Source organism: Malus sylvestris, chromosome 6 (genome assembly GCF_916048215.2).
Source record: "Malus sylvestris chromosome 6, drMalSylv7.2, whole genome shotgun sequence".
In the NCBI taxonomy this organism is placed as follows: Eukaryota; Viridiplantae; Streptophyta; class Magnoliopsida; order Rosales; family Rosaceae; genus Malus; species Malus sylvestris.
In genome coordinates, this window is record NC_062265.1 from 15209760 (window position 1) to 15222917 (window position 13158).

At 35.8% G+C, this 13158-nt stretch overlaps 2 protein-coding genes across 4 annotated transcripts in view; both read left to right on the forward strand.

The window, feature by feature from the left end:
• LOC126626447 (uncharacterized) overlaps positions 1–13158 on the forward strand; it is an 88613-nt gene that overhangs the window by 63934 nt on the left and 11521 nt on the right. The gene's annotated exons all lie outside the window — the stretch shown is intronic.
• LOC126626446 (AT-hook motif nuclear-localized protein 26-like) lies at positions 8761–10670 on the forward strand. Of its 3 annotated transcripts, none has more exons than XM_050295769.1 (2): positions 8761–9110; positions 9342–10670. In XM_050295769.1, exon 2 carries the CDS (start codon positions 9363–9365, stop codon positions 10287–10289), a length of 927 nt encoding a protein of 308 aa, XP_050151726.1. In that variant the 5' UTR covers positions 8761–9110; positions 9342–9362; the 3' UTR covers positions 10290–10670. The 3 variants fall into 3 exon arrangements, with proteins under 3 accessions (XP_050151726.1, XP_050151725.1, XP_050151728.1); XM_050295768.1 differs by having other exon boundaries at positions 8762–9110; positions 9293–10670; XM_050295771.1 differs by having other exon boundaries at positions 8762–9110; positions 9403–10670.

Sequence of the window (13158 nt, forward strand, 5' to 3'; positions counted from 1 at the left end):
TCATATAAATGTAAGTCTGCTCTTATCAAACTGCATATGATTATCGTCCTTACAATTAATATAATTGTACGAAAGATGATTAACCGAATAATCATATGAACATGATAATATGTTTTATTTTTACAATATTGTCGTGAGATAAATGTTTATATTGTCATATTATAAAGTTTAACTAATTTTAGAATGTCAAACCTTTTAGTTATTTAGTTTCACAGTCTGACAATATTATACTGTTAAGACGACAACATAACAACCTCTTTGTATTTGTATATCTATTTTTATAAAATAGCAGCAACTTCAACGACTATTTTGGTACATGACAATTGACATATGGTGTGGAGCAACCTGGGTGTCTTATTTGACATGTTTTGGACTTTGGAGGGGTTGGAGGAAATGAAAGTTGAAGAACAAGAGGATCGATCATTGGGGTTGTGGGGTCCACAAAGAGAGGTAGAGACCGACGAAGAGCATCTTTCGTTACATGGGTTTGCGTCCAAAGAGTGCATGCGAGAGGGGCAGAGTGTGACTAGCCTCTTAATTTTGTTTCTTTGCTTCTGTTTGTGATCATCAAGTACAAAGAAAGTAACAAGAAAGAAAGAAGAAAAAAGAGTAACTGGTGTGTTGTGTTGGAGGTAGTTAGAATTCAACTTTTGTTGTGGTGGACCAATGGCGACGGATGACATCGATTGAATATATACGGATATCTAGAATATTATATACATTGTTCTAAAATTTCCGTCTATCCCGACTAGGCACTAGGCGGCTGATCATCAACCCAATTAGTCCCTAGACGTAATCCTCTTAGTCTGGCTAAACCCGCTTAGGCACCCGCATAGGTCTCGACTCTCACTTAGACATAAACTTGACAACTTTCTTTTTTCATGTTATTTTGTCAATAAAATAAAAGTGACTTGTTGAATACTTGGATGAAAACTCATTAAATGTTTGTTCTCTATGTTTTCAGTATGTTCTAATACTTTTATTTTGTAATTTATGTATCCCAATAAAATTATATGTTTTCTAAGCTTCGCCTAACCGTCTAGACGCTAGGTCCCAAACCGTTGTCCGACTAGCGTCTAGCTTCTTTTAGATACATGAGATCGAAGTTCGTGTGTGCAGTGCAGGTTGCTGCAGTGGTGGCAGCAAACTCTCCGGCGCTCGTGCAGTGGCTCTTTCTGTTGAGTGTCATCGCCACCCACGCGTCTTTTGCTCTCACTCCCACACCCCCAACACTCTGGATTCTGCGGTCAAACCGTACTGGCTATTGCTAATACTTATACTTTGCTATTTTGCTATTTGTTTCCCCACACCAACCGACTATTACCCTTACCCTTCACACCTTGTCCCTCTCTATATATGCTATTGTCTCGAATGCTTTGCCGTAGCCATACATTCAAATCGGTTTAAAAGATTAATTTTTCTCTATACATAATAGGGTTGAGATTTGGCACACTTTTTACATATATTTTAACATACGTTTTGTGGAGTTCACTTCATAATCTATCAACGATCAAACCGTCTATCTTTATGTCTTACTTCAAAATCATGTTTATAAAAAATTACTCAAATTCAAAATCATATGACTGTTAGAGTAAATTTAGTATTTTTTTAGTAATGTATTCGTCTATTTTCTTTACTTCAAATGAATAACTTAATGATTTTGGATTTATAAAACTTTTGCAATAATGATCTATAAATGAAGTACATTATAGATGGTTCAGATTGTTGAAATACATTACGAAGTGAGCCCTACAAAATGAGTATCAAAATGTGTAATAAAAATGTGTGTCCCGGATCCTAATCTATACATATAATGGAAAATCTTGCTATATATTTTACTGTTCTTTGTCTATTACTCTATTGGCGGATCAGCTACTTAGGATTTGATTGCTTATGTTATTTATAAACATTTGGATAGTTTTTATTTGCAAAACACAAACGAAAACATGTTGGAGGATTTATGTATATTATGTGCCATGTATTACATTCTAATAAATTGATTAAAGTACTGGAATGTAACTTGTTAAGAATAATATAGATCAAATACAATTGCCCCACATCAGGTTAATGACTATTCAACATCTAGATATATATACACATAAGTTAAACTACGACTTTTAAGTTAAGCTTCATACCTGAATTGAGACTCTAATTATGAAGTTCAAGATAATATCGATGTGACATTGGAGTCTAAACAACTTGAAACCTTAACAAGTGTATCATATATGATGATTCGAAATGGAGGCATGGCATGCGATTATTAGTCAACGTAGAGTAAGCACATGATTAACGTAGTGTAGTTCAAAGAAAACTTTGAAAGAGTAGGACTCATTTGAAAGTGTTTTTAAAATGACTGAAAGTGCTTTTAAATAAAATGTTTTAAGGTTCTAAAAGCACTTGAAGTGTTTCCTGAAAAAAAATACAAATTATATGCTTTTTGTAGGAAGAATTTCTGATAGGAGCATATTTATGCGACTTAGTTAGCTTGTTCTTGTGCATTTATGTTGTTATTTCTTAGTTAATTTAGTATTTCAAGTCATTTTCGTGTGTTTGTAGGTCCAAAGGGTTAAAGAGGTAAAGAAGTGCATTTTGGTGCCTTTTGGAGCAGTTTTGGGCATGGAATGGATAGCATATGATTGGAGGAAGGTGGATGGACGAAATTGCAGACCTAAAGATGCAAGGATTCCTAGTTGAAGAAGGATTCCTAGTCAAAGAAGGATTCCTAGAAGAATGAGGATTCCTACTCAAAGAAGGAATGTTAGCCAAGGTTTCCTACTATGGTTTTGACCTTTCCTAATCCTTAAAATTCCCTAAGTTCCAGCAACAAAGAAGGGTTCCTAAATACTTTGGGACACTTAAATAAATGTTCTAGAAACCCTAAATCCCATTCCAAGTTGGTGCCGCACCTTTCCTCCCTTTTCCTTCCCTTGCCGTGCAAGGTATTTCCTTTCCTTTCCTTTTTCCTTGTTTCACATACCCTTTCCCCTTTCCCTAAACCTTTGCCGCATATCCCTTTGACTTCTCCCTTAGGATTCTGATTTTATTTCCCTTTTTCTAGTGGATTTGAATTAATTTATGTTAACCAAAATAAGTTAGGGTTTTGATTTCCTAAAACCTTAAATAAAACCCCTTTGCTGCACACAATAGGAGTCATTCATCATCATTCACTTCCATACACTTTCACCATCCATCCAAAACCCTCAGAAACACATCAAACCACTTCTTGCCGCAGCTTTCCATTCATCCACTCACCACCATACATACTTTCAGCCATTCTCCCATACAAACCACCACTTAAACCTTCAGCCATATCTTGTGCCGCAACAAAGAGAAGAAGGAGGACCCTTGGAGTGCTTGCTATTCAAGTTTGGATTGCTGGATCATTCGTAGGTGTTTTCAATCTTTTGTTTTCAATGTCTAAATTTATGTATCTTTGTTTTGTGAACATAAGGAGCTAAACCCCTTTTAGCTAGGGGGAATTTCGAAACCATGATCATATTTGCAATATGAATAGATTACTTCCACTTGTGATTCTATAAATCTTGAATGCAATTTACTTAAATGTTTGATTGATAACTTATTCTTGTTTGTAGATTAAAGATGCATACTTAGTTTGCATGCATGAATTTGATGCTAGAATGCAAGGGAGTTTCACCTAATCGTTATCAACTTGTATTCATAAATAGTGAAGGTTGCTAGTCACAATCATGTTAAGTAGATTCCTAGCACGAGTATCATGCTCATCATAGTTACGAATGCTTTGTTAATGCTTATGATTTTCATAAAGCTTAATGATCTTTGATTGTGTCTCTATTATACTGTTCATGTAGGGAACTTTTGAAGAATAATTTGGATTGCCGATGCGTTATCAGTCCAATTCAATGATTTAAGGAAAATCTGAAGATTAATTTAAGCGTACCTAATTAATTTGGGGTGTTGAGATTCATGGTTTATTGAAAAGCAACTGGAAATCGTTTTGTATGCAAGTGTGTCATGTGTGGAGAAGAACCCTCTAGCTAGCTGATCACCCATCCATTTATCCCAAATTCATCCAAAATCTATCTTAAGTCTTTAGTTACTTGTTTTTACTTAAAATTCGTCCAAAACCCAATCCCCTTTACTTTAGTGAGTCAAATTAGTTAGAATCTGTTTTAGTTTGTGTTTTTAAGTGTTTTGAGTCAAGTTTAATTCAATTTTCGTCCAAATCACTCTCTAGTGTCTAGTTTGAGTCTATTTAGTTGTTTTAAGCTGTTTTGAGTCATTCTAGTTAGTTTTGAGTCTTTTCAGTTTGTTTTGAGTTCTTTAAGTCTAGTTAAGTGTTTTCAAGCCTAGTTTTGTGTTTTAAAGTCAGTTTGGAGTAGATTAGCAATCCCTCCTAATCCCCGGTCCAGAACGATCCTTACTTACATCTTTACTACAATTGTCAATAAGAGGGTTTAATTTGTGTGTTAAGTTAATTTTCGCATCAATTTCAAATGCTTTTCTAAAGATTCACTTACATATTTACTAAGGATTAGTCTGAAAATATTTTCACTAAAAACACTTTTAATTATTTTAAAAGCACTTCCAGAACTTTTAAATGACGAAGCAAAACCCAAAATATTTGTGGGATTTACCTATAAACATAAAAGACCAAATTATACAATATCATGCATGTGGTCATGCGGATGTCCCAAGGTAACCCATGTAGTGAACTATGTGTTAAATAATACCCACGTGGTGTAGTGATTTTATACAAATTCTCACGAAATGACTTTTATCGACAATATGTGAGCCCTATATATGCAAGTGCAACTTTAAGACAAGAGTAAATTGTAACTATGGTCCCTTAATTTTCATTTAATTGGAGCAATGGTCCTTCAACTAAAAATACATTATCATTGGTCCCTCAACTCATCAAAACGTGCAGCTATGGTCCCTCAACTTTAATTCAACTGGAGAAATCGTCCCTTAACTTTAACCCAATTGTAGCAATAGTCCTTCCAACATAACTCGTTTTGACAAAAATTTTGACGTAGTTGACGAAAATGATCATAATTACACACTTTGATGAGTTAAGGGACCCTAATTATATAAATGGTTATTCCAACATAACTTATTTTGACATAATTTTGACGAAATTGATGAAAATGACTATAGCTACACATTTTGATGAGTTGAGGGACTAATGCTAATGAATTTTTAGTTGAGAGACCATTACTCCAATTTGATTACCGTTAATGTATCATTGCTACAATTTACTCTTTAGACAAAGCTTATGACCAATATTTCAATTTTAACTCAGATTGGCAAACAGTCTCACAAGATCAGTATAAGTAACACTATTTCTTTTTCTTTTTTTTTCATAAAATTAGGTCACCTTGAGAGACCACTATGCCACAGATATAAACACGTAAACATATTGCTCGTTATATTTCTAAAATCCTTGTCACTGGATAAATTCGCTAATTTCACACAATTGTTTCGTTCATGCTTTTTTTCCTCTTTACTCTCTATATTCCCATACACAATGATGGAGATGGAGTATTTGAGATCAGCAAATTTCAAAAAGTACGAAATCAACTGGTTTCACATTGGGAGAACAACATCCGGAGCAACAACCCTAACAGTTTTTAGAAGATATGTTGAGAAAATATTTTAACATAGGTGTATCTTGTATGTACTCTAGTTTATTTAAAATATTCCAATAGTGTAACGTCGTCAACTTAATTGAGAACTTCGTTGCTCAAATAAAAATAGAAATATTGTTGTCGGTTTAAATCTTCAAAAAATTATTAATCATATATATCTTTCTTGGTCATTCTAACTTTTTCTGTCACTTCAAAGACCTTGAAAATGAGTTTTCAGAAAAAGAAAAAAAAAAGACCTTGAAAATGAAGGGCTATTATAGTGCCTCTTAAAAAAAAAAAAAAAAAAAAAAAAAAACCGTAACTTTGTCAATGTTCGGCTATTGCTTTATGCTCCTGTAATTGTACTTCCACGTATGACTACGAGTGTGTCTTGAGGTAACTACCATTCTAGACCAATCAAACCATCAATTTATGACATTGGAGTTACATAATCGTCGATTATCTATAATATTATGAAATTTGGGCTCACCTTGAAAGTTAAACTGTGGGATCAATCTTTTTTTTCTTCCTACTTATTGTTCCAATATTTAGATTTAAGGTTGTGCATCTTTCTTCTTTATACATTCATGAGATTCTAAACCCCTCTATTGTAAAGTAGATATTGAGAAATACGTAGCCAAGTAAGGACTGGTTTGACATCGCTGAAATTATTTGAAAAGTAGTTTTTTTTTTTTTTTTAAAGCAAGGGTCAAAATTATGTTTGGTAAATAAATAAATAAAGTGTTTTTTGTCAAAATTATAAGTCCAAAACAGCAGAAAACAGAAGCAGCTTTACCCCTACTTTGAAAAATAATATTTTTTTTTTCACATCACAGCAACCTCAAACTAGCCCTAACTAGTCTTTGGTTTTGTTTCTTTTCTGTTTTAGTGGGCTACTGATATTGTTAATATTACCCTACGCCAAACCCAAGTACACGCCCCGGCCAATTGAAACCTTCAAAGGTCTTACTCAAAAGATCGAAAATATTACCCAATAAGGGCACTCACTAAGCACAAACTAAGAACAATATCGAAAGTTATTGAAAGTTCTCCAAATTCTTTTATATCAATTTGGGGTGGCAAATGATGTTACATTTTCTAAAAACAAATGAGATAGCACTAATATAGTGTTTTTTTCCCAATATAGTAAGATCTCAAGTTTGATTGTCTTAATTTTTTTTCTTCTTGTGACAGATAAGGTTTGACTGTTATGTGATCGTTTTAACATATTACTTTACACGATAACCAGTTACAACACGTAAATCATTGTAGTAACACAGAGATAAGAAAGGTCTTCAACCAAAATCATGTCATGTATGAGAAAGACGCAATCAATGTCAATGTGTGAAACCATCAGTAAACATCCAAGAGGCGAAGATGAGTTTTACAGAAAGAGACCCGAAAGCAGCGGGGGAATAGACACTTGTCATTACAAAAGCAAGTGGACAGTGGCCAAATAAAGGCGTTAAGGTTTAAACGAATTAGAAGATAAAGATGGAATTCGCAGACCAATGGTGCATGTGGGTCATGGAAAATTGAATCACGCCCTCTCTCTCTCTCTCTCTTTCTCTCTCTCTCTCTCGCCAATGTAATCACACGAGAGCCCAATTTTAATGTGACAGCTGCATATGCTTGTCTCCTCTCTTTTTTTTCTTTTTTTTTCTTTTTTTAAATATTAACAGTGATTTTGTCACGATAATCTATCATTTAGCTAGAGAGCTGAAAAGACTCATAAAGGCATTTCAGTTCCTGGTTACCATCGTGTGGTTCATCAACATAAAAAATCGAACTCAAAACGTACCGTGTAGAATACGAGTCAACAATTAACCCCCAACCACTAAACCACTTAGTAGTAATTGCTTGGCTCCTCTACTTCGAATTACACTCGTGCTGACAGCATTAGTAGATTCGATGGGATTCAATTTGATAAGAAGAAAAGAAAAAAACAAGAGAGACTTGGAGACAAAATGGTCCCATTATATATGACAGCTGGTTCTCTACGTTTTCAATTTACTAACTTTTATTACAAATTAAGACTAATTCGACCAATTTATTTTCTAAACTTGTTCCACTCTACTAAGTTTTACCTTGAACTTCTATTTCAGCTAATTATTCATCTAAATTTTAATAAATATTACCTCTCACCCTTCGATTACCTAACAACATCAAAACTTTGTCCAAGTATGATCCCAATTTTCCCTCATTCAAAAGTAAATACAATTTTTTTCTTCACTACAACCCAGAACCTAATTCTCCTTGGAGCAAGTCTAAATATTGACTTTTTTATAGCAACCACTCATCTATGGCAGGTATTAAACTACGTGTTTACCTTTTTAAGTTCTTCACGTGCTGTTCACGTGACAAATATAAACGAAAAGAATGGATTTGAAAATTTGACGCACAGTAGGAAGTTAATAATTATTTATAAAAATTCTAAGGATAATTGGTCAAAACAAAAGTTTATAGTACAAATTGACAATGACTTAAAATTCAGGAATTAAATTGTAAGATTATCGGCAAAAACCTCTTCTATTTACGGCCTGAAATATTAAAATCATTATGTAAAAACACCTCTGCAAAAAAAATAATAAAATATGAGACTGTTTAGTTTTTTTTTTTTTTTTTTTTTTTTTTTGAACAAAACGAGTGGGTTAAATTGTTAAATGCTAGGGGGAGGGATTAATGGAGATCAAACACGCACCAGGGTGCATAGCTATTATTGCTTTTCGCCATCGTAGTAAAGCACCATCTGCGAGATTGTTTAGTTATCAAACTTTATAAAAACGAATAGTCAAAATTATTTAAAACATTACAAACTGTTTATCTGTTTGCTATAGTTGATTAATTAAAGAACGTACTTTAATATTTTAGAGAAATGATCCTTACATTACAATATAAATAGCTTCTATCATAAACACAAATTTTTGTAATTTGTATAAAGAAAGTTGAGATTTTATCATAAAATCAAGAATAACTCAATTACTTATAAACACATGAAAAACCATTCATTTCTTCAATATAAGATTGGTACTCTCAACATTGTCAACTAATCTTTTACGAAGGAATTACAAATCTTTGAGAGCCATGGTTTGTCCTTAATTCAAACCAATTTTGAGAGAGAGAGGGAAAGAGGTTTTAGAGAGAGAAGGATGGGGTGTGGGGACCATTCCACCGCCCATAAGCGCGCATAGTCTTACTCTTACCGAAACCAAACCCATATCCATCCCCTCTCTATTTCTCATCTCAATCTAACCCTAACCCAACACTCTCCTCACGATCCTTCAAAGACCAAGACCACCCCCATCCCCATACCTATTTTCTCTCCTCATCTCCTCCTCTTCCTCCTCAACACAAAATTAACCTTAATTTCCCTGTACCCTCAACAGTCAAGGCTGAAGAAGCAGCAGCATGCCAAATTCAGCTCCAATTTTGTGGGTGGCACCAGAAATCTGCTCAGCAACTCCCTCATCCTTTCCGCTCAATCGTGGTTCACTTAACAAGGTAAACAACTAAAAGCAACCCCAAAAGCGAGACAGCCCAAGTCTTCCTTTACCTTTTCTTTGCTAGCTTCTCATCCCACTTTCTGTCCTTTTGAATTTTTCTACCAAGACAACTTTTTAGCTCTTGTTCTAGCTAGGTAGCTTGCACTCATTTCTATTCTCAATTTCTTGCTATTTTCTCAGTTCTGTGCTTTTGGAGGGAAAGAATAAGATTATTTTGTTTTCCAAGTAGTGAAAATTTAAGCCTAACGATATGGACACCCATTCCCTTCCCCCTCCTTTCCATACGAGAGATTTCCACCTGCATCACCAGCAGCAGCATCCTCAGTTCCTCCACCAGCAACAGAATTCCGAAGACGAGCAAACAGGAAGCAGTGGCCTTAACAAGGGACAGAAGAGAGAGCGGGATATGGACAACAATGACAGCGGTGGCAATGGAGGCGAATTAGGCAAAGAGCTCAATGTCACCATGTCCGGTGGTGACGGATCAGAAATGACGAGAAGGCCCCGAGGGAGACCTGCCGGATCCAAGAACAAGCCTAAGCCCCCCATCATCATCACCCGGGACAGCGCCAATGCGCTCCGCTCCCACGTCATGGAGATTGCCGACGGGTGTGACATAGTGGAGAGTGTCGCCACCTTTGCTCGCAGGCGCCAGAGAGGCGTCTGCATTATGAGCGGGACCGGCACAGTCACGAATGTGACCCTCAGGCAGCCCGCCTCCCCAGGGTCCGTAGTGACGTTGCACGGTCGATTCGAGATCTTATCACTTGCGGGATCATTTCTTCCCCCACCAGCCCCACCTGCCGCGACTGGTTTGACCATATATCTGGCAGGAGGGCAAGGGCAAGTTGTAGGGGGAAGCGTTGTGGGGACGCTAATTGCATCTGGCCCCGTTGTCATCATGGCAGCTTCGTTTAGCAACGCGGCATATGAGCGGCTTCCACTAGAGGAAGACGAGGGTCAACTGCCAATGCAAGGTGGAGGTGGAAGTGTTGGTTCTCCAACCGGGGTTGGTCATCAGAACCAGCAGCAGCAACAACCGCAGCACCAACAACTTTTGGCTGAAGCTGCGAACTCAAATGCGCCTCTTTTTCATGGGTTGCATCCCAATCTTCTGAATTCCATGGAATTGCCAGCTGAGGCAGCGTACTGGGCTACCAGCCGCCCGCCATTCTAACCACCGGACCAGCCCTATTAGATCATCAGGAGAGTTCATTTGCTTTGTCATCATCACCTACGTATGTTACCAAGATGTGTCATCACCGACTATGTAGCTAGGTAGTAGCGAGCTGTATGGATAGAAGAAGAATTTGGGTTTGTCGTCGATCAGCATTTCAGATTTTTAGTATGTTTTGCTTCTTTTTTCGAGTTGGTTTTTTTTTACCAAAAAAAAAATATTCGATGATTAGATTACGTACCATATGTTTTACATGTTTGATTGAAAGACTATATTTCATGGATTATTCTTGGTGAGTTTTCGTTTAGTGAAATGTACTATTGCCAGAGCTTTGTTTAATATGAAGAGGAACAACATCCAAGAAGAACAATCTATTTTCAAGCTAGCTTGTTATTTTAGTTAATCTCTACTAGGAATAGGAAAAGGCTGTTCAAACCAAACCCTTATGCGTTTTTTAGTACTTATTTTTGTATCAAGAATTAAGTTTAAACATGTTCATCAATCTCTTCTTTGTTAGAAAACTTTTGTATTCTCTTATAGTTAACCTATATTTTATGTGGTTTTGTGATATCTTATCATAATTACAATACTTATATACTGATATATAGAGTACTCATTATTTTTCATAGAAACAAGAGAATATGAACTTAAAATATTTTCTAACAAAGTATAAAGAAGTATCACTAAACCTGTATTTACTTGGTAATCGAAGCCGCATGATTAATATTTAGGGTTTGAAACTTTGATATTTGAAAGGAATGGCCAAATACATAGGAGAAGGCCAGGAGAAACGAGGAGGTATGGGCTCCTGAGAGTTTCCATGTGTTTCTTCTTTCCTTTGTTTTAGAGAGAGATTTTATCAGAAATATTTAGGGATATGGAGACATGAAAATATTTTGGTACTGGTTTACACGTGCACTGCAAGCTCCTTTTCGAGGCAAACATCTACAACACTACTCTTCCATTAAACGCGCACAACTAGCTCTCTCTCTCTCTCTCTCTCTCTCTCTCTCTCTCTCTCTCTCTCTCTGTTTCAGAGAATAAGGATTGGGCAAGCAGCTGCAGCTAATGGCAACTGTACTTCTCGAACTTGCTCTCTTACAACTTTGCTCTTGCTTTTCCCCAAGCTTTAGAAGCTTACTAGACTTGTCCATTCTTTGTTGGAGTCAGCTGCTTCTTCAAGTCACATTTAACTTTAAATTTTCTTTATCATCTGTGATTACCTTTGCAACATGTGTTGAGCCAACAACAGATTCTAAGAAACACTAATGTAGTTTAACATGTTATTTTATCTAACAGTAATCAAAACCCTAATTACTATAACTTTACCTACTAAAAACTCATGAGTAATTACTGAGGAGTGATTTTAACACACCCCTTTACTCGTCATGCACAATCTTATTTATTTTAGGAATTAGATTGATAAATTAAAGGTGAATAACGAATGTACATAGACAACAATGTGTAGAAAGAGAAAAAAGATGAGCATAAGTCATTTCTCTAATCATTAACCGTGTAACAGTGCTATTTAGTAAGAGAAATTACTAGTTTTGTACATTGCTAGAGTCCGCTTAGTCAATGTTATTCTATTACTGTGATTACTTTTCATCAAGTGTTGAGCCAACATGATCTGTTGTTAAACTCTACCCTTATTACTAATTAACTTATATTTTTTTAAACTATTAATTAAATTGGGTAAAAAGAGACATGCATATTACTTAAGGTGAATTTGAACCACATTATTATGGCTCGCTCATAAGAGACTTAGCCTACTCCTCCACGCCCTTAGTGTAGATAATATCGTTTGTTAAAAAAAAAAAAAAACAATACTTGAAACTATAAGATAGTCTTTCTGTCTAAAAACACCACAAACCCTAATCTAAACTCAAACCAACAATCCTATCTTACACGTATTGTTGATCATAGCTTCTTTCTCTTAACAAAGGATACCATCATCATCATCTTTTTCTCCATATACCTAAGTGCAAGCTCTTTAATTTTAACAGATCATGAAAAGGTAAAATTGTCATTCGGAAGTCGTCAAAAGACATGATTTTTAATTCCATTTTATTTATAACGTTCTGCTATTCTAGAGTCCCTTCTGACCAGGTTATTCCCAAAATTATTTGGTGCGTAATTGGTCGACAATATGTGTAAACCGATCCATCATTTGCTTTTCTCCTCAATAATTCCCAACCTACAACATCAAAATAAATATTGCTGCCATATTTCGGTTTAGCAGTTCTAGAGCATCATTTCAACAAATTCATGCAATTATTTATTACTTAAGTTTTTGAGCGGTAAAAACAAATAGAAATTTTTTATATCATCCAAGTGTTAATCAGAACTAGTTTTTGAGCCGGTAGCTATGCCTGTCGCTCGGAAAATTTCACAATACTGTTGAGATCCTAGCTGCTCGAGAGGGCCTTCGACTGGCATCTCAATGTAATTGGACGCAAGTTATTCTGGTGGTTCAAGCTATTGGCAACCTCAAATGTGATTCCTCTTCCAATGGATTATTGATTGAGGATACCATACCAAGTGTAGTTTGGGGTTTTGATTCTGCTAGAGTTCACCATGTTCGTTGATCCGCTAATTATGAAGCACATAGAATGGCCAAGTTGGCCTTAATTTCCAATTTTTCTAGTTGTTCATTTGACACACCCCGACCCGGAATGTCCACTAGGACTCCGAATCGAGCTATGATGGCCGACACCTAAAAGGTGACGAAGCCATAAAATGTGATGATGTGGAGGATTGTAAATAAATTTAAACCTAAGAGTGCCTAAATACCAGAGTGCACCGGTGAGCGGGAATGAACCCACTTCACATGTGACGTTAGAGCATAAGCAAGTACAGAAAAGTGAAT

Bases quoted from the DNA above. Each gene is read 5' to 3' on its own strand.
- LOC126626446 (XM_050295769.1), top strand. From the start codon at position 9,363: ATGGACACCCATTCCCTTCCCCCTCCTTTCCATACGAGAGATTTCCAC.